We start from the raw sequence: 22,893 nt of genomic DNA on the forward strand, positions 1-22,893 counted from the left end.
GATGATAAGGGTTCATAATCTTCTGAACAATTCTCCTTTGAGTCTCAATTGTACGGTTTCATCTAATCTTTAGTTGGTTTCTCATTTGATTCTTCAATGCTTTTAAAAAGTTTATATGCAACTTCTTCAAATTTAACATCTTTGCTGATTTCAATAGTTCTTTGTCCTAGAATATAAACTCTATAACCTTTAGAGAGTTCACTATACCCAACAAATATGTCATTCTTCCCAAAGGAATCTAGTTTGGACCTCTTTCCTTTAGGGACGTGAATATACACAGCACAGCGAAAACTTCTCAAGTGACTTAAATCAGGTTTGTTTCATGTAAAGGCTTCTTCAAAAGTTATATTTTCTAAAATTGAATGAGGACATTTATTCTGAATGTATACTGTCGTATTTGAGGCTTCAACCCAAAATAAGATGTGAAGATTTTGATCATGCATCATGGCTTTAGCAGATTCAATGATGATTTTATTTTTAATTTCTGCGACTCCATTCTATTGTGGATTATAAGGTATTGTATACTCCCTCTTAATCCCAACAAAAGTGCAGAATACTTTAAAGTTTTCATAAATTTATTCACCCCCATTGTCAAATTTAAGAGTCTTGATTTTCTTCCCAATTTGATTTTCCACTAAGCCCTTAAATTCTTTGAATTTCGATAGTACTTCATTTGATTCTTTCTGCTTTAGAAAATAAATCCAAGTTCTCCTAGAGTAGTCATCAATCACATAATACAAAAATCCCCCTAATGAGGGTATTGACATTAGACCACACAAATCAGTGTGGATAAGTTCTAGTACAATTTTTGATTTATGTTCACTATGTGAAAAGATCATTTGGAGTTCTTTCCTAGGGTGCATCCTTTGCAGATTCAAATATGATCAGATTTTAGATGAGGTTAACCTGTCACAATTTTTTCTATGGAGGCTAGGGCACGAAAATGGAGGTGACCTAACCTTCTATGCCAAATTTCATTAGTATTGAAAACTTCATGATTTAATGTAAGATTTTGAACATTATAGAGTTTATACAAACTTCCATTTCTAAACTCTATAGAGATTGCATTTTTTATGTTGGGATTTTTAGACCGGGATAGTACTTTATCTTCCTAAAGGTGACACGATATCCTCGATCTGCTAGGCCAGAAATGGAGACAAGACTTCTTTTGATGCTAAGTACAAATAGAACATCTTTTAATTGCAACGTAACTTCGGTTTTTAATTGAATGGAGCAAGTCCCTTTTTAATTGAATGGAGCAAGTCCCAATTCCTTTCACTGGATAGGTGGAATTATCACCTATTGTGACCTCTTCAGTTAAGTGTCCAAAAAGTTTCAACCAGATCTCTGAATCTAGTTATGCGTCGAGATGCTCCGCTATCAATTATCCATGTATTCTTGTTTGAGTTCAATTCACTTGATAAGGATAAGAAGAATAGTGGATTTTTTGCTTCCTTGACTTCAACTATTAAGGCTTGTGTTTTATTCCTTTCGAGGCAATTTCTATGAGTGTGTCCAAACTTGTCACACTTGTAGCATTGAATTTCAAACAAATCTCTATTTTTTTAGTTTTGATTATTCTTCCCTCTTTTCCGTTTGAAATTTCTTTTCAGTCCTTTATTGTTTGTGTTTGCATTAAGGGCTTGAATTTGTCCCTCTTTATTCGGATTGTTCCCTCTCGTAATTAGTCTTGATTCTTCTTGAGTATAGTCATTCTTAAGACGATCAAATTTTTATAAAGTAGGACATGCACTAATACCTTGAATAAAAGATTCCCAAGTTCTTGGTAACCCTTTAATAGCTATTAGGGATAATTCTAGATTGTCTACATTATTTCCAATGGTTGAATGTTTATCTTTCAATTTTGAAATTTTCATAAAATAAAATGTAATTGATTCTCCTTTTTTCATCTTGATATATAGAAGTTGTTTTAAGGTAAGCAATATGCTTGTATTATTGATCTCATAAGTATTTTGAATAGTCATGAACATATCATAAGCAATTGTTATTTTTGATATGGTTGGAAGAATATGATCCTTAACAACATCAATTATAATTTTCATGGCCTTATTATTATGTCTTTTCCAAATTGTTTTATCTGGATCATTATCCGACATTGATTTATTTTCTTCTACATATGATTCTAGTTCAAGTTCTCGAAGAGTTATCGTAATTCAAATTCTCCATGATACAAAATTCCAAGGCTCCTTCGAGTTTGTCCTTGAGTCTGATAGTGTTCACCATGATTGCACTTTTGAATGGATGTAAGTCTGAAAATTTAATTGTAATATCACTGTCTTTAATCGATCTCTATCAGTTAGGCTCTGATACCATGTTAAGGAAATTGAATCTGAGATAGAGACCTAATGACTTACAGATAATACTGATTTTAGTTATTGTTCAAGTAATTCTGAAATTGTATAAATTCCACCTATATATATAATGAGAATTTTTTAATAAAATTATAGTCCTCAAAATATCTGATATATATATATATAAGAATGACCAACTTCAGATACTCAAATGCCAGTTGTGATTTACTGTTTCTCTGCAGCAATCAGACATTATATAGATATAGAAAAGGCTGGCCTTTACATAGAGTCATGACTCTAAGTAGCTTGGGCCACATAGGGTCATGACCCTATGTGGAAGTTGACTTAAAATATTAATCATGCCTCTCCGCTAATCCTAATTGTTAGACTTTAACAATGCAAACAATATCATATCATGCCTAACAGTAATATACCAACCTATAATATCAAGTGGCAATGTCATGACATGTCGCTACAAACATGAAATGATTTGGTGATAATAACCAAACAAAGACATTGTTTCAAACAAGGGATCAATCGGTGATAGTAAAATAAACAACACTTGGTCAATTCTGATTTGTGTTTAGGAGATGAGCAGTAAATATAATTAAGCAGATAAATATATATATAGATATACATATATGTGTGTGTATGTGTGTGAGATTATATCAATCAGAAATATATCTAAGTGATGCTACTATTACGATAATAGATAATCGTCTATTATTAGTTAATGGTAATTTATTGTATATATTTAGTTAGCTTTAGTTAGCTGTAGCTTTTTTAGCTTTCTTTCAGCTAGAATAGAATGTTTCTATTCTTTACGATCGTTTCCTAAGGAAACACTGTTCCATTCTTTTGTATATAATGACCTCTCGATCTCTGTTAGTAACAAGCATTTTACCAATTACTTTGTAATATGGTATCAGAGCCAATACTTCAATTTTTTTCAAAAATTTTATAACTTCTTTCAAAATTATTTCCGACCTTTTTCTCTACAACCTGCCTAGGGTTTCTACCTTGAGAAATTATTTTTGAATGTCATTTAAGGTTTCATTTTTTTGAGGAAATCATCTGTGCACACTCGGATCTTGGCTAGCTAGGTTTTTTGGCTCAGTGACTGCAAAATCGCGACATCAAAGGCAACGAATCACGGCAAAAAATCAAGCCCAATCTGCACACAATCTTGGTCTGCATGCAATCTAATCTCATCTCCACAAAATTGCGTTGAACACCCATGTTTTTGGTGATCTCCATGAACACATTGAGTTTGCTCATGCTCAGATCCCAAAAATCACGATATTTTGTGACAATTTTTTTTTAAAACGGGTTTGTCTCATATTTTTTACATCTGAGCCTACATGTTCATGCCATATCATGAGTTCTTCACAACTCAACAATCGTCTTTATTCACAAGTTCTCTGAAAAAACAAAAAAAAGTCGTTCTCTGTCTGCAAAATACCATTTTTCTGCAATTTCGACCATTCATGGCCGTCAGCTAGGGTTTTGCTCGAAACTCTAAATTTTGAGCTCGAAAATTTATTTCGATTACAGATTTTTGGTGGGTTTTTTGAGAACTCAAGTGGGTTGTCGTCATATTTTTTGGGTGCCTCAATTTTTGTGCCAACGGATCCAAAAAACGACAACATATTCCTTTTGGGTTTTTCGAGCTCTCTTTTGGATCACTCTCCAATTTTTTTGGGTCTTCCATTTTCTTGCCTCTAAGAAGGTGCCTTCACAAATTTTCATGTTTTTCATTGAAAAACGTGCCATGGCATCTCTAACAAACATTCTAGTCGAGCACAACTCCAAATTCAATGGTCGAAATTATGGCACTTGGAAGCAGCGGATCATTGCAATTTATGAATATTGGAACACCAATCAACTTGTTTTGGGTGTTACAAAGCATCTGACTGCTCATAGTCCTAATCAATATACATAGGATCTGAATAATCGAGAGGCAGTGATGCTTCTCAAATTATCCATAGCTAATAATCAGCTTTCTTAGATTCCATCTGGAAAGACAATTGCTAAGATCTGGACACATATCAAAGGTCTTCATGAGGCTTTTGACAAAAGCAGAACTTTCTTTTTGAAGAACACTTTGTTTTCTACTGTCACGGATGAGCGAACCTCGCTCCAGGCACAGCTAAATAGGATTCAAGAAATCCATGATCAATTGCTTGCCATTGGTCGCAAGATGGAGGAAGAGGACATTGTGGTTATCACTCTTTGGAGTTTACCAAAGTCCTATGAGCATTTTATCAAAACTCTCAACATCACGTCTTCTAGTGTTCATCTAAAGTTCATTGATCTCTACACACTTCTGCTTCAGCAAGATCGGTGGAAACAACAGTTCAATAGCAGCTCCACCTCCACCTCCACAAAGCAATCCTTTGTTGCTAAATCCTTTCAGAAGGATAAAGGCAAGTTTCAGCAGAAGTCTTCTACTCCAACATCAAATGGTTCCCAAAAGAAGAACATTCAATGCAACTATCACCACAAGTTTGGGCACACGAAAGTTGAATGTTGGAGACGCTTAGCCACACAATCTAAGCAATCAAGTTTGCAGCCCAAAGCGAACAGTGCAAAGCACTCTGAGCAAATGAAATTTGCATTTATGCCTTCATGGCCAAAAGACCTAAAGATCATGTCAAGTCATTTGCCTCGCACATTGATTCAGGTGCCTCTCGTCACTTCACCCACTGTAGAGACTGGTTCATTGATTACCAGCCTTACACAGATTCTGTTATTTTTGGTGGCGGAGAAGAGTACAGCATTGTCGGTAAAGGCAACATTCAAATTCATTCTGCTCGGAGGAATCTCATTTTGCCCGATGTGTACTATGTTCCAGGAATGGAACTAAATCTACTCTTAGTCAATCAGTTACTGTGACATTCTCCACAGTTGGATGTCACCTTTAGTTCACATCAGTGCACCATCACTAATCGAGCGACTCGGTCTACTGTTGCATGGGGTCTTGAGGAACATGGTCTTTTCAAACTTACTGAATCTAGTAATTCTCAAGACTTAGCTATGGCTGCTTGGCGGTCTTCTGTTAGCACACTTTGGCATTATCTCTCACAACTTGCTCAAGATGAACTTGTTCTTGGATTGCCAGAGATTCAAACTCAACAACTTGGAGTTTGTGATGCATGTCAAGCTGGGAAGCAACATCGCACATCTTTCACTAGTGGGGATTCATGGCGAGCTTCTCAGGTACTTCAACTTGTTCATGTCGATATATGCGGCCCTATGGCCACTCCTATTCTTGGGTCTAGCTATTTTCTATTGTTTGTTGATAATTTCAGTAGAAAAATGTGGGTGTATTTCGTTAAAAAGAAATCAGATGCATTTCCTGTATTTCAAAAGTTTAAACCTTTAGTTGAAAAAGAGTTTGGGGAGTCTATTATTACTCTTAGATCAAACAATGGCAGGGAATTTTGTTCTAATGCTTTCTCTATCTTCCCCCTATATTTTAAGGTAAGGGCCCTAAACAGATTATTCGAGAGAATAGTAGGGCCTGGGCATGCATAATTTGCCTGTAGGGCATTCTGGAAAATGATGAATATTCGCTCCGAGGTTATTTTCCTTCTGACTTGGATACTCATGACATCAAACACTAGTTAACAACACCCCACACACAACAAAAAATAGTGTAATTGAATGTTGAAATAGAACAATCACCAAAATGGCTCGATCCATGCTCCAACACAGACATGTTCCAAAGAAGTTTTGGGTAGAAGCAGTTAACACTACAGTTTATCTGTTTAATTGGTCACCCACAATGGCAGTCAAAGGTAAAACTCCGGAACAGGCCTAGTCAGGTCGTAAGCCCAGAATCAATCACCTGAAAGTTTTTGGCTCCCTCACTTTTGTTTGGATCCCTAATGCGTCATGCACCAAGTTGGATGCCAAGAGTCAAAAACTCATACTTGTTGGATACAGTAGTCTTCACAAAGCCAACCGCCTAATCAATGTTGAGACATCTCGTCTCATCTACAGTCATGATGTAGTCTTTGATGAGCAGCGAGGACCTTTCATGCCTGTTTCTCCTGATCCTAACCCAACAGACCAGCCTATGAAGGCTCATGATTTTGGAGTTAGGCTTCCATTAGGTCCACCTAATAGGAGGGCTCCAGTAGCTCCTGCGGCTCCAGTTATACCAGTAATCCCTGTACAAACACCTCCAGCTTCTCCTGCAACATCGCCTCGCTTTGTAGATGCTTCACCTGAGTTTGATCCAGATTCTTCTGATGAGGAACCTGATCATCAAGCATCTCCTAATACTAATGTTGGTCACTCTCCTATCCGGCACTCTCCTATCCGGCCTAAGTGGTGGGCTATGACACTTGCTAATCTTCGTGATGATGAGCTCATTGATGGGAGAACTGCTCGAAAAAAGAGCAAACGTACAGAGTCTGTCAACTTTGCTCTCTCATGACCAACACTCACAGTGTGTTTGAACCTCAAACATATTCCAAGGCTAAAAGAATTCCATAGTGGGAATAGTCCATGACATCTGAACACCAAAGCCTGTTGAAGAACAACCCTTGGGTCCTTTCTGATCTTGCACCAAGGAAGAAACCCATTGGCTGCAAATGGGTTTACAAAATCAAATACAAATCGGATGGTACTTTGGATAAGTACAAAGCTCGTTTAGTTGCGAAAGGCTTTTCTTAGCGTCAGGGCATTGATTAAGAGATCTTTTCTCCTACTACAAAGATGAGCACCATCCGATTAGTCCTAGCCATGGTAGCACAATTTGGTTGGAAGGTCCATCAAATGGACGTCAAGAGTGCTTTCCTAAACGGTGATCTCCATGAAGAGGTCAACATGAAGCAACATCCTGATTTCAAGGTTGTTGGTAAAGACCATCAAGTTCTCAAGTTGGTAAAAGCTCTATATGGCTTGGAGCAAGCCCCTCAGGCATGGTACATAAAAATTGATAAGTACCTCAGTTATCAAGGCTTCAAGAAAAGTTCTTCAAATTCAAATCTGTACATCAAGACTACTGATAGTGACATCATCCTTCTGGTTATTTATGTGGATTATTTGATCATCATGGGCAATTCAGCATCTTTGAATCAAGGAATCAAACAGAAATTATGCCAGTCTTTTGATATGACTGACCTTGGGCTCATGCATTATTGCCTAGGTGTTGAGGTTTGGCAACAATCTTCTGGTATATTCATCTCTCAGTCTAAATATGTCAGGGCCTTGTTAGACAAATTATGTATGCAGGATTGCAAGCCTGCATCTACACCTATGGAGAAAGATCTCAAGTTATCCGCAAAGTATGATTCTCCTTTCATTGATGATACTACATATAGGCAACTAGTAGGCCGCCTCATCTACCTTTCTACTACTAGGCATGATATCAACTTCAAAGTCAGCTATATCTCACACTTTATGACAACTCCTAAGGCTGGTCATTGGATGGCAGCAAAGCGTGTGCTTCATTATGTGAAGGGCACTTCAAATTATGGACTTTTGTACTCTTGAAGTTCTAATCCTAGACTCAGTGGGTTCACAGATTCAAATTGGGCAAGTTCTGTAGACGATAAAAAATCAACTTCTGGATATGTGTTCAATTTGGGATCCGATGCAATCACATGGACCAGTAAGACGCAACAGGCAGTTTCTCTCTCCTCTACAGAGGCCAAATATAGAGGGACTATCAAGGCAAGATGTGAAGTTGTTTGGCTTCGCCGAATGCTAGGGGATATGCAAATGTCACCAATAGGACCGACTACTCTGTTTGTTGATAACAAAGGCATTATCTAGTTAGCCCGAAATCTAATATTCCATGAACAAACCAAGCATGTGGATGTTCACTATCACTACATACGACCGTTGGTTGAAGACGAAAAAATAGATTTGCAGTATATTCCTACCACAAATTAGACTACAAACATTCTCACCAAGCCTCTTGGTCTTGATAAGTTTGTCAAATTAAGAGGACAGCTTGGTGCTATAGATAGATTAACCATTAAGGGAAAGGTATTACGATAATAGATAATCATTTATTATTACTGAATGGTAAACTAGTGTATATATTTAGTTAGCTTTAGTTAGTTGTACTTTTTTAGCTTTCTTTCAGCTAGAATAGAATGTTTCTATTCTTTGCGACCGTTTCCTAAGGAAACATCATTCCATTCTTTTGTATATAATGACCTCTCGGTCTCTGTTAATAACAAGCAAGTATTTTACCAATTACTTCATAATAGCTACATCTTCAACAATAACAATGAAGAATATGAAAGTTTGAGAGAGATACACATTGTGTCATATGGTCAAAATAGAATGGGCACAAAAAAGAATTTAACTCCACGAGAGATTGTGAGGAGAAAGCATACATAGGAGCAAATATTAAATGGAGAGTAAAAATGCTTATAGTGTAGCTTCGAACAAGTTCTCATCATTTGAGGTGTGAAACAAATAGATGGATGATACCTGAGGAAAAAAGGGAGACAAGAGTATGTTTATTTTGCAACATGGGAGTGATAGAGACAGAGTGGCATTTTATCATGGGAAGCCCAATGGACTATGACATCTGCTCCAATTATGAGGATATTTTAAAAGTGGACAAATTAGGTACTTTATTTGAAGAAACATGGCTAGACAAGACAAAAAATTCAGTTATCAAAATTCATTGTCGGAGAGAGCTTAAAATGGTCTAAAGTTTTGGCACCCTATTCTGGGATGCATGTTATTTTAGAGGGTTCCATAGGTTGCTTTGACCTCACAGACATTATTAAAATCATTTGTTCATTCATAATACAAACACATGAATTAATAATAAAGATTACAATGCATAATAGATACACGGGTAAATTATGTTTTTATTCTAACATAAAATTATTAAATAAGATCACTAGAGATAGTCAACCAAGGATCAAAATTTATGTGACTAGATTAGTTTGCTTTGATGGTACAAAGTATGTTTAGAGCACCTGAGGGTTGCCAAGAGGACCACAATCGTCAATCAACCGATGCTTATAACTACCCATTGCTTAAAACTACTCCATGCCAATGAACACTTAATATGAGCAATTAATACAGAGTCAAATACAAATACTATTAAACTTTAGACATTGTACACTGACTACAAATATCAAATATAGCATTCGCAGTGTTTTCACTAGCCTTAATTCCACTCAAATACATTAGTGGAGATGATGGAGCTGCATAACCACTCATTGTTGATGGTCAAATATCAAAGCCAAGAGCCTTAGATAGGTTTGCATTCTTATGCTCTAGAATGCATAGTTTTTCACAAAGTAGAGGAGCTCCATTTGAGGGAAAACTTTCTTGGTAAATATGTGTTCTTGAGATCATAGCAAGCAGATAGATTATTTATGAAGGAACCCACTTCGATAACAATTGACCAGCACACACCTATACATAAAAGTTGGCTAGGGGGTAAGAGTGAATTAGCATAAAGCTATCAAATTAGATCTAACAACTAGGAAATACAAGATTTACATGGAAACCCTTTAGGAGAAAAACACAAAGGACTACTTGGATCTATTGTCCAAATCTTTAAAAAATTGAAGATCTCTTACAAATCTTTGTAAAAACCAACCCATTGGAGACACTAAGCACAAACTTAGCAAGAGACGCCAACCTCTTTTATTGAGGCATAACCTGCAAATAAAATAAAAATTTGCCTTTTTGAATATTGCTTCTTCAATAGATGACTATCATTTGAATTTCCTTTGAGAAATCTGCTTGCAACTTCTTCACACATATTCTCTTCTTCAAATATTTGCTTGACTTGATATGATATCACAAAACATGTATTGTTTTCTTTTCCTTTTTCCATGCATCTTCTTTTATACCCTCCTTATAACTCTTCACCCAAGAGGGGTGATCCATCAAAAGTGGTTGGTCATATTTGCAAATAATTAAATTTATTTAATTCCCCCCAGAGGTGTGACCACACCAACATGGTTGACCCATTTCAAGCCGCCTCAACTACATTAAATCAAATATTCAAAGTCAAAGTGAGGCAATTTTATTAATTCAACAACATATTATTATTGTAAAGTCGACTAAATTTTAAGATCCTTGGTGATCTTAATGATTTCATTCGAAAGATGTGATTGGCAGCCTTTGGCCTTCACACATGTTAAGGCATACAAATTCCTTCTTTGACAACTCCAAAATGATGGCACTAATTTGCTCTCCTCTCCTTTGACATCAATGACCAGAATATTTTCAACTTCCATTTGAAAGGTTCTTGGTCCCTCCGGAAAAATGGTCTTTGACTAAATATTGGAGCATAGATTTTAATCCAATGAAAGATAACATCAATAAGTTCAAAGCCTGGGTTAGATTGCTGGGCTGTCATTGGAATATTGGGACGAAAAGATATCTACTACATAACCCAGGAATGCATCCCCGCCCGAAAAGCCCAAAAAGTTTCCAAGACAAGGGCATCCCCGAGACGAGGAGACAGGTATGGGACATCCCCCCGTCGTCCCCAGATTGGCAGAAATAGCAAGAGTCTGGGAGAAAAAAATAGGACGACAAGTCGTCCCTTGTATGGAAAGGGGACGTCCAGACATCCCCCGATTCTATCGAGGACGGCTGACCATCCCCAATTTTCGCAAAGAAAAAAGAAAAAAAAAAAACCAAAAAACATAATCTTTTATATTGTAACTTGGTTATCCAAGTCGGCCCCACCCCTCTAAATGCCCTAAAAGGTTTTAAAAGACCACATTATGGTTGTTTTGTCATTTGTTTGGTTTTGCTTGTGAAGTTGGAGCGTGTTGCATCTAGTTGGGGTTTTCATTTTGCAAGAAGAGGAGGCGATTTTTTTGCTTCCAAGCGCTTGAGCAGGGGTTTGAACTTACTCTATTGTGCACCAAGTATGAAACTTTTTGTGCTTCCATTTTCCATTTTTTAAATAGATTTGCAGCTTGAAACGTCTGACTTTTTTAATTCCTTTTCACTATTTCAATTCATATTTCCATTGCATAGTGTTGTGAGGTTTTCACACCATTGCCCCAAATTTTTTGGGGAGCCCATTTTTCAGGCAAGCCTTGGCAATTTTCGTGGGTTTTTGGAATTTTTTGGTTGCCTTGGCAAAATTTTGGAGTTGTCCAAAGGTTTTTGAATTGACGATTTTACACCTTGGATGCCTTCAAGCCAAGAAGGGATTTGGTTTGTTTTCACCCAGTGCTAAACTTGATTTTTTGGAACATGTAATTTTGTCCTTAGGCCAAACAAAATTCAACAACATTTTTTTTCAATGGTTAAAATAATATCTGACAAGACAAATTTGCAAATTTTGGACTAGATGGCTTTTTGAAAATTTGGTATTAATTGTACAAGCTTGAGCATTTTCAAAATGAATTTGTTAGATTTAGTCGTTTTGGAAAATCTTAATTTTTTGGTGAAAAGAAATGTTGACAGTGAAATTGGATTTAGAGTTCGAATTTCGATTGCCATGAAAAGTATTTATTTTGTTAAAAATTTGAAATTGCATTGCAAGATTGAAATTGGATTAAATTGCAAAATCTCACTTGGTTGAAATTTTGCCTAGAGGATTTTAGAAATATTAAAAAAATTTGGTAATTTTGAATTGAAAATCAATTTTGTCTTGCTAGATTTGATTTTAATAATATTTCAATCACCAAAGCATTGTTAAATGAAAATTTTGACATCTCCTAGGCTTACCTTGTTTCTATTTACAAATTTGGATCAAATAGGCAATTAAATGGGCCAATTTCACTATAGGGCTAAGTAATTTTAAAGTTACATTTAAATCTAGCCATTAATTAAGGAACTAACTTAATTTTGTTTCCCTCCAGGCAGGTCAGCCCACTCTGGAGGCAAAAAAATTGGTATAAGAGGGGCTTCCCCACTCTTATTTCCACATTCATTCTTTCCACCTCCTCTTGCAAGTTGGAGTGATTTTCTTCTAGGGAGCGAATTTCCAGCTAAGACAATTTTTGGGGTCTGATTTTTCCATTGATTGGCAGCGATTTTTCCCTTCAAGTTGGGCAATTTCTGCCCTAGGGCGATTTCGAGGAGCAGACCCGAATTTTGGCAAGTTGGGCGATTTCTGCCCTAGGTCGAGTTTGTGAGGGAAAGGCCTGATTTTTGTGAGATTGGCAGCGACTTTGAAGTCTGATTTTCCATTTTTGGCAGTGTTTTCTTCTTCAGCTTTGGCGATTTTATTTGGTAAAGAGGCAAGGCAATTTAAAATCTGAATTTTGACAATTTTGGGCAAATTTGGAGAACCGAAATTCTGGTTTAGAGCAGATTTTTCTACCCTAGGGTAGTGATTTCCTTCAAATTAGGTGATTTTGGCAAAAGGGTCAAAATTCAATGGCATGAGCAAATTTTGCAAACAATTCATTAGCTAGGGCATCATATTTTAGAGGAGGATTGAAATTTCCGAGATCCGATCTGCACTTGAAGAGGCCCGATTATTGGTAAAGGTAGATTTAAGGTAAAATTCTCATTCATTTTTAGAGGTCAAGATTGGTTTTAAAGGCGGATTCTATTCCTTGTTCTTGCTTGGTTTGTTTCCCTTATCTTCTTCTCGCACTTTTCATCCACCACTTCATCATTTTCATTGATAAGCTGAAGTTGGGAGATATAAGTGTAGATTTCATGATAGGACACTTGGAGAGGCAGAAATAAGCTAGACCACCCTAGGATTGAAGTTTGGAGATTGATAAGTGTAGTCCATCCTAAGGTAACGAGGAGGCAAAAATAAGTGGTAGTCCCATCCCTGAGAAAGAAGTTTGGAGATTGATAAGTGCAGTCCATATCATTTAAAACAAAGGGGCAGAAATAAGTGTTTAGGATGGTAGATGTTAGTGCACCCAAAAACCCAAAGGGAACAAATACCAAAAAAGACAAGGAAGACGTGATGCCTAAGACCACTTTCATCTCACAAGTGAGGTGAAAAAGTGATACCAATATCGACACGATGAACATAATACAGTTGAAGGATAGATTGAAAGAAGGACAATCCCCCATGTCGAAGAAGATCTACAAGAGCGGAATTGTACATGCAGCGGCTTTCCCTCCTACCTTGCCTTGTCCAGAATTAGTAGTGGAATGTGCATCCCTGTTTGATATTGTGCCCAAGTCCATCATTTTTGATAAAGGGAAGAGAGTGTTGGCTAACATCAGCGGACAAGTGGTCGAAGAAGTATTCAATATTCCCTAGCATAAAGGCATGAAAGTGGTAATGATGGATCAAACAACCAAGTTCTTTCTGAGTAACCAGGAGGCCTACTTCATTCATCTAAAGAAGAATTAGTTACACGAAGGCAAGAAGGGAGTCACAGAGTCGTCAAAGCTCACCAAGTCAGATTTCAAACCGAAGTACAATGATCTGATTATGCTTCTCGATTGAATCATGGGCATGGCTCAAGGTATGCAATTTGAGAACTGAATGTACTACTTTATTGATGAAATTGAAAATGGAAAGAGAAAAATTTATTGGGCTAGAATTATAAGTGAAAATTTAAACTTGCAACTTAGGACAGTGCAAAATCAAAAGCAATTCTACATGGGATAGAATTATATTAGAAGACCATTTGATGCAAGCCCAAGTGGCAAATTCTCCTTCTAGGGTAGGATAGGTGTCTAATTCTAATTGGCTACCATTTTGGTGTCTTTTCTCATTGGTTGCCACAATTTTCTTTGTTTATTTGTCCATTGATGAGGTGGCATCTTCTCATTGGCCGTTGGGGTGGCAACCATAATTAGGGTTTTTGGGATTCGATCTGGATCATTGATTTTGCCTCTTATATAAAGCCATTTGCTCTCATTTGTAAAGGGTTGAAGAAAATTGTCGCTTAAGATAATACCAAAATTACATCTCTTTATCATTGTTGTGACTTGTATGGTGATTAAGAACACTTAGTATTATTGCATGGTTTCTACTTCCAATAGTTAGAGTTAAATTTCATTGAAGTTGTTAAAGTAAATTTTATTTCAAGAAAGTTGTTAAGATTAAGAGTAGATGGATAGTTGTATGGTGATATTAGTAGATGATTGATAGGGATCTATAAAATAAGCCACTAGCATCCTAGCGGCTGGTTAGGAAGCCTTGCGGCATAGTAATCTAGTCTTTTTTCCCTTGAATCATTGCATCTATGGACATAGAGCCGCTAGTAAGCTTTCATCAGATTTGATCCGCGTCCATTTGCTAATCTTTCCATTCATAAGGGTAGAAGTAAATCAAACGAATAGTTCAGTAGTTGGAGTTCATTTAAGAAGAAAGTTAGAAAAGGAGAAGCATCATTGACAGACATACCCTCCAACATCATCACCATCAACACCATTTGACACTAGTATACATTGCAAAGCTAGATTCATCACCATCACAGCACAAGTCCAACATCTTCAAATGAATAGCGTAAGCCCGACTACGTGATTAACCAGCAAATCACATTAATATAACTAAGTTAGTATCCACAGGTGTAAGGTACCTTGGGGTTTTTCTCATGTTCTTCATGGGTATTTACTTTTCAAGAGAGGGATTTAGTGTTTGATATTTTGTATCAAGTATTCAATTGCTATATATTATGGAGTGGTACAAAACTGACATCAACACATATTTAAATCTCAAAAAAAAGCAAAATAAGCAGCATTGGAAGTACTAGTAGTGGTGATGAGGAGGAAAATGTGGTTCGGGATGATATTGCTATATCATGTAGCCCATTACACTTATTTTAAACAAATGGTGAAAGATATATTGAATGTGAATCCCTCATTTGTACCCTCCGATGAGCATAGGCTACGAACCACCATCCTAGATGAAGAGTACTCTAGAGTTGCTTTGTTGTTTGAAGATATGAAACGTATTTGGTTTAGGTCGAGCTACTCTATTGTGATGGATGACATCGGTCCACTCATCAATATCATTATCACATCCCCTACTGGCTCTTTTTTTTTTGAAAGCCATAGATTGCTCAAGAAATAAGAAGGATATATAATTTCAGATCAACATTTTGAGAGATGCCATAAAGGAGGTTGGGTCGACTAGTGTAGTACCGATTATCACAAATTCTGCACCTATGTGCAAATCAATCGATTTGATGATAGAAGGTGCTTATAGGCACATCTTTTACACCCCTTGTTGTTTTCATGTATTGAACAATGCATTGAAGGACATAGAGAAGATTGAATGGGTGAAACAGGCTGTGTAAGAAGCTAGAGAAGCACAAATGTTTATATGCAAACACTACACTTCACTTGCTCTATTCAAGTCCTCTAAGAAGGAGTTCCTTAAACCAGCTGAGACAAGGTATGTCAATTTTAATTATAGTTTACTTTTAGTTTTCTTTAAGTTTATTTTTATTTATAATTGTTACAAACTTACATGTGATGGATTTAACTTTTTAATCATTAATATTTAACTTTATTTTAATTTATTATTGTCTCTCTAAGTATTGCACATACTTCATCTTGATGGAGAGGATGATTGAGGTGTATGAGGCCCTCCAATTGATGGTGATGAATCCAAAGTGGGGACGATGGTCCAATTCTAAGTCCTCTAAATGAAAAGCAGTGAAGCAAAGGATCCTTGACGAGAGTTGGTGGTCCACAATGAGGTAAGTTGCTAATTTTTAAATTTATGTTAGTCTTTTGCTTGTTGATTTTCATACTAACTTAAAAAAATTTAATTTCTAATTCTGATTTTAATTTTTGTTTGCATCTTGCACATATATTAGCTCTTTCATAGCACCCATCGTAGATGTCATTAGATATGTTGATACTGAAACTCCTAGTTTGGGAGAGATATATGAGACTATTGATAGCATGTTGGGGAAGATGAAAAGAATTGTGATGCAGAGGTGGATCATAATGAATACCCCGCTTCATATGGCAACCTTTGCTCTAAATCCCAAATGGTATGCAGAGTTGCGTGAAAGGGGCCTCCGATGTGATGATCCTGAGGTATTGGATGGCTTCACAAGAGCCATTGATAAGATGTATTTAGCTCAAGAGGCCTCTACTCTTCGTGCACAATTCCTTGACTTCGCCAACCTTCATGTCCCAAACTTGGGTAAGCCACAAGCAAGGTTGGATGGAGTGGTTTCGACACAAAGAGATCCTATTGGATGGTGGATCTGGCATGGGAGAGATACATCTAAGTTAAAAGCACTTTCCACTGACCTCACTGCACTGATTGCTAGGTCCTCAACTGCAGCTGCAGAGAGGAACTGGTCCACATATTCATTTACCCACTTTGTCAAGAGGAACAGACTTACCTCTAAATGAGCAAAGAAGCTAGTGGCAGTGCGTCATGCTCTTTGACTTGCGGATCGTCAAACTCCAAAGTATAGGCAAACACCAACTTTGCAGTGGGATGTTGAGCCTGAGGTTGTGAACCGAATAGATGAGGATGAGACAACACCGAGATTGGTTGGGATTCCATTAGATGAGACTATGCTTCCTGTGGAGATTAATAGTGAGGACTCTAATTTTAATGCCATGGTGGCAAAGGCAGAATATGAGCAGTAGTCTACTTCATTTTTCTATATTTTGTTTTCTATGTTGAACTTGAACATGATGATGAAACTTTATGGCAGCCCTCTAGCCTTTGGGCATATTTAAATTTTCAGATTTTTATGATGATAAATATTTTTGTTCACATATTGATATTGATATGCATATTGACAATTGAGTACTGAAATTAGTTATTATTGATGAGCGCACGATTATACTAAGATAGGGGAGGGGGGTGAATCAGTATAATAATAACTTTGCCAATTTAAAACTTTTATCCAAACAATAACTTCAAATAGTGAAATAGACAATCATGCACATGAACACAATACACAATGACTTACATGGAAACCCAATGCAGGAGAAAACCACGGCAAATGAATGCTTTCAATATAAATTGTTCTTTTACAACGATTTGTAGGCTCCAACCCCTATGTTTATGAGCTTCGACTCACTGGAAGCTCCAACTCCCACTCTTCGCAGGCTTCGACCTACAGGAAACACCAACCCCCACTACTTGTCTTTGTGAGCACCAACCCACTACACACAAACTTCTTTCCTCCTTGATATTGTTGCTTACTTCAACTAATGATGGACAACTCAATCAGTCCTTTATATACTCCTCTTTTTACCTTTGCTTCAAATTTGTATATCCTTTTTATCTGTATGTTCTCCTATGTCTGCATATTTATTTCATAAATATATCTTTCATATCCTCTTTAAACTGTATGACATAACTTGTACTTGCAATATACTTCTTTTATTTCATAAATCCAAGATACATATCAGATTAATAAATCTGCCTGTATATGTACTCTGCCTTTTCTTTACTCATATATTTTCTATATTTGTTCTACTTTATTCTCCATACATCCTTAATTATGTTCTTTTTCAGTATAAGCTCACTTCACACTTTTTCTTTTTGAAACATTTATTATTTATATTCTATACAATATGAGACGTGACTTTTATAATTAAAGGTCATGTCTTTTCTTTCCTAAAAAATGTTTGCAAACTAAACTTACTTTATTTTAATTATATTTAATCAATGATCCTGTACACGCCTATTGCCCAATATGATATTATTTTCATCGCTCTATATGCTCCATATTCTTTGACGGCACATGGTCTGCACAAAGATATTTTGATTATTTGTGACATATTTCAAATGCTCAAAGATATCTCCTTTATTATTGGAAGTCATCATAGTTATTATTGCCATAAAGTTTTGACCTTCGCACTTATCAGACTCCAGATCGTTTCTCTTCTCATGAGTGCACATATATTTCCAGTCCTAGCACCATTGAGGACTTCCTATTGTCTTATCACTGACGCTGAACACACAGAAACAATATCCATCTACGGTATCTACAGAAGAATGCTATCGTTTCTTAAAACTGTATCAAGTAAGGATCGCAGGATTGTGTGGTTTGGATTTATCTTTGTTTGATTGTCTCAAAAAACCCATACCTTGATTATGTTTATATATGCTCTGTGTATATTTTTCATTTGAATGCTGACTGGATATTGTAATGGATATCGTCTATTCTTTTCAAAGAACCACCACTGCTCTGTAATTTTCACATGATGAGGAATTCTCTGTTGTACTGTCAATTCCCTTTGAGAATTCCCAATGGCTCCGCTGATATGATCTATTTGTCCGTTTCTATGATTGGTCTCTGACATGGAGAATTTTGACATTGTCTTCGATTCATATTGTATGTTTCATGGTATGTATAAATTGCTCAAACACAGTAAATATTTGATCTCTTCCTTTTAAGAAACATACGCTGTTGTTCTGTATGCTTATTGGTTTGCATAGATTTTGCTTTGGCAGTGTCACATAACCTTCAATCACCTTCAACTCTTCGAAGTCTCCAACATCAACATGAAGCACTTATCTTGCACACCTCTTATGAGAAAAACTGATGACATCTCAGGCATTTAGCAAATAGGCTCCCAATTGTATATTCTCCTCAATTGCTGCTTACCTATCATACTGATGTGGTTCTTAAGAAAGCATATGAATGGGTAAAAAGACAAAGTCTCAGCTTCTTGGTTTGAATAGGCAATCCGACAATCTCTTCCCCATATGTCTATGTTCATTCTTTCCAATTTAATCGCTGCTTAGTCATTAGTTGATCTTTATAATATGCAGTATACCTTTCATCTTCTTCTATTGCTCTTCAATACAACAAACTACTTTGCTTTTCAAGGAGTGACATGGCATGAATATTTCTTTTGATCTTATAAATCATTGTGTATAAAACATAAACTAGTCGCTGAAGCTGTTAGTACTATGTAGTCATCACCGCTGCCATTCTGGAAATTGTGTTTGATCTGCATAAAGAATGTTTTCAAACCTCTCTATATATTACACTACTTGCTTTTAATTCAGATCCTTTTCATACATGTCATAATGTCTTTTATATCTTTTGTTTACTCTTCTCTATAATATGTGATCATTAGTTCTCTCTTCACACAGATTGTTTTTAGCTTTTATCAGCTTTATATTACTACGTTTGACATTGAAGGTGTTTACTCTTAGAATTTGTCCATCTTTGAAATACTTTGACATAAATGACTATACTTCTTCAACAATCTCTACCTTCGACATCAATGACAATATTTCCATCAATTATTTCCTAGATGGCATTCAAATGGTGTATGTTAACATTGTTAAGGTTATATAATGTTTAAATGACATGCTTTGTGCTTAGTTTCATATGAATGACATGTATACTTGCAAATTTCAGTGTATATTATAAAATTTCCCTACATATACACATATATTTTGTAATTTCAGTGTGCCCATAAAAAATATTATTTTCCAATTGTGCCATATACTATGTAATTTGATTTTTTTTAATTTGACATAAATTTCCCCAACTTTAATTGAAAAAAAAAACTTCATTAATGCAACTTTAAAAAAAAAAAATTGTATGAACAAAAACCTACACCAAATGAGAAAGACAAATGAAATGTTTTTATTCTATTTCACTGACCTATATTTTTGGGTTGTCTTCTAATGCAACTCTAATACTTTTGCATACTGTAAAGTGTTAAATTAACTTATAATTAGTTATGTGGCATTTATGCCTCTATATTGCTTTTGAAGTAAATAAAATCTCCTCTAATAATTTGGAAAACTGTGCTAAATAAGTTTGTGTTTTTTATTAATGTCATATCCAGTTATATCCATATTGAGGGTATTAAAAATAGCCATATCCATATCTGATATTGTATCCATAAGCCTCGAATGAAATTGAGCATTCCACCAAAGAAGCTTGATGACATTCAGTAGTAGAAACTAGACTTAATCTGCAAATACACAAGAGACCACAGTTTTCTTCCAAGAAGCAGCTTTATAGAGCTTGCCTGGCACTACTCATTAATATTTGTTGAATATTCTTTCCTTCAGCATATTAAAGCACTCCAAATAATTGCAACAACTTTTGTTACTCAAAGAAATATTTTCTTTCCACACGTACACCTGCGATTCCTCTCCTAATTGGTATAAAAACCATGTATTAAACATATGTGAATAAATTCCACATTTACTTACTTGAAAGAGAAAAACCTTACCTGGGTTGCAGTTATTGGATAGACATCAGGATGATAATCTTCATTAAACAGTTCTGGAAATCTTTCTCTAATCCTCTTTCCCAACTGATACAACTCTTCTTCACCTTCGGGTGTTAATTGTCCATTTGTTTTCCTGCCTTTCCAAGGAGATTGCCACCCACTTAGCCAAGATGGTAGTTGCTTTGACTCGTAGGCATCTCCGACAGCTGTGTGCCCTGCAGATTTTAAAAGCATCTCCAGACGCTCAGAAAACAGCTCTAGCTCGTTTGCTCTCTTCTTTGTAGGTGCACGTGTTCCATGCCTCGCCTGTGGTTACAACCTCAATTTAAGTGGAATGAAAAACCACAACATAAAACATAAACGATAACTTATCTATATTTCAATAATGCACTTACAATTGGGTGTCCTTGACCTTCAACAGGAATGGAAACTAGCTAACTACATTGTACGATAAAATTTAAGATCTTAAATTGGTTTTGGTTTCTGAGGGATTTCATCAATGTTTGTATTCAGTCATCTCACGATGACCAGTTTCAATTGTTTTTTAAAAACAAACACGACTAAAAGTTGGTTTTTCCTATTCCCCTAGACAGATTGCAAGTAAAGAAATCAAAGGCAAAATTTAAACCATTATTTTCCAAGGTTGATTAGTCATTGCATGTGACCAAATGAAATCTAGCATAATTCTCATATATTATAGCTTCTTCCTGACAAAGAGAAGGATTCACTGGTGTATACTCCTGTAGTCTACTTATTAACCTACTAGGATGCCTTATTCAAAATAATTTTAAATCTCATATTATGTTGAATTAAACCACTTGTTCTTCATCAAATACATTGACCATCTTCAGACCTTAAGTATTCATCCAAACCTTTAAGAATAGTAGCCATAACATATTTTGTCAAATACTTAACAAATATATTTCTTTTCACGATGTGCTTCAAAGATAGGCTTTTTCTCCCACTAATCACACATATCTATATATCCCCTATATAGAAAATTAATAAATAAAACAAGAGAGCCACAATATTAAGGGATTCTTAACATGTTAATCTCAAATCTTACTTTTATATCAAAATTGTAATAGCTACCATAGCTATAATAACCCATATGAACTCCATAAATGCTTGTAACATGAGATCTTTCAGTTGACGAGAGGTTAACAGTCTCTGCTATACATCTCACTTTTATTTCTCAGATCTGAATAACAATTCTTTTGCAAAATAGTTATAAGTATGACCACTAGTGATAATCACTTTAAACCCAATATGCACTCAAACATTTGATCTTTAAATTTTAGTAGGCCTCGCAGTCATTAATAGTCAGCTTAGTAGAATGTAATGTTCCCATCATAAAATAAATAATTAATCAAACCTTTGTGTATGGGCCAATTGATTTAGTATATCATAGACCCATTTTTATTTAATTGTTTCCGTAGGTGTGGCCGTCAACTATCTTTGTAAACCCTCGGAAAGTTTCTCTGAAGGGTATTTAAGCACGGCATGTAAGTAGTAGTTGGTACGCGTTTTGGATTATTTCTTCTATTGCAAAATCCTGTTGGAGTTCTGGAGTATTCACCATTTTGGAAGTGAAAGATCTTCCCTACTTGATCATACGGTTTTGGTGGGATTCAACCCTCACCCTATTCCTATTTCTCCCTATTACTTCACTCAAGTCTTGCAAATCCGCACCCATTTTTATTTGCAGTAACAAATACTGTTGGTAGAACTTCTTCCATTTTGTTGGCATCTCTTGTTTTTGCAAATTTGGATTACTTGTCTAATATTGTTGGTCACTTAGAATCATATACGCATTATATCAAACTCACTAACTAGGACACCGTACCATACGGCCTCCTGCGAGTTCACGCACCCTGCACACTATCATTGCGGCGACATCCTTGCATCACTGTACATACCATACGGTCACCGTACGGCCAATCTTAACCTCATCCTAAACACCATATGGCCTGTACCAATAGCTCACAGCACTATAAAACCTGTAACACCGTACAGCTTGCAGTAACCTGCTACACCGAAACAAAATCTTTTCAGCCATTGAACACATAACCGGAAGACCAGGGAGTCGTCGGGAACATTACATAGAAATCCTTTGATCCTTAAGCTTTTAGATCCCTAATAAAGTAGATGAAGAATTTTTTTAAATCACTGAACCATTTTTGACTCTGGACATCTAACAAAACCAGTCCTAGATAAAGTGTTGCCTTGCATTTTTACCTCCACAATCAACACATCAAAAACAATTCCTTATCCATAAACTAACAAATATCAAACAAACTTTAGTTAATTGTCAATGTTTTGAATACCAATGTCCATCTTAAATGATGCACTTGATTTCCATATTGAGGCTTACAATCTATGACTCAGATAATTGGGTTTTCAAGATAACTGACAAATATTCTGCCAAGCTTCACCATTCTATTAAGTAATCATCAATTTGTTGTCCTCGGTAATGGTGTCATAATTTAGCACACTTGCATCACTTAGT

General features: G+C 35.9%; 1 protein-coding gene across 1 annotated transcript in view; it reads right to left on the reverse strand.

The window, feature by feature from the left end:
- Positions 1 to 22,893, reverse strand: part of LOC149549419 (histidine acid phosphatase family protein) — a 103,200-nt gene that overhangs the window by 53,316 nt on the left and 26,991 nt on the right. The window contains exon 3 of the mRNA XM_089792799.1: positions 20,385 to 20,690. Within this exon, the coding sequence (XP_089648925.1) occupies positions 20,385 to 20,690 (306 nt within the window). The remainder of the gene's footprint in view (positions 1 to 20,384; positions 20,691 to 22,893) is intronic.

This window comes from Cupressus sempervirens, chromosome 7, assembly GCF_028749045.1.
Source record: "Cupressus sempervirens isolate cs-2001-9-10 chromosome 7, ASM2874904v1, whole genome shotgun sequence".
NCBI classification, from domain to species: Eukaryota; Viridiplantae; Streptophyta; class Pinopsida; order Cupressales; family Cupressaceae; genus Cupressus; species Cupressus sempervirens.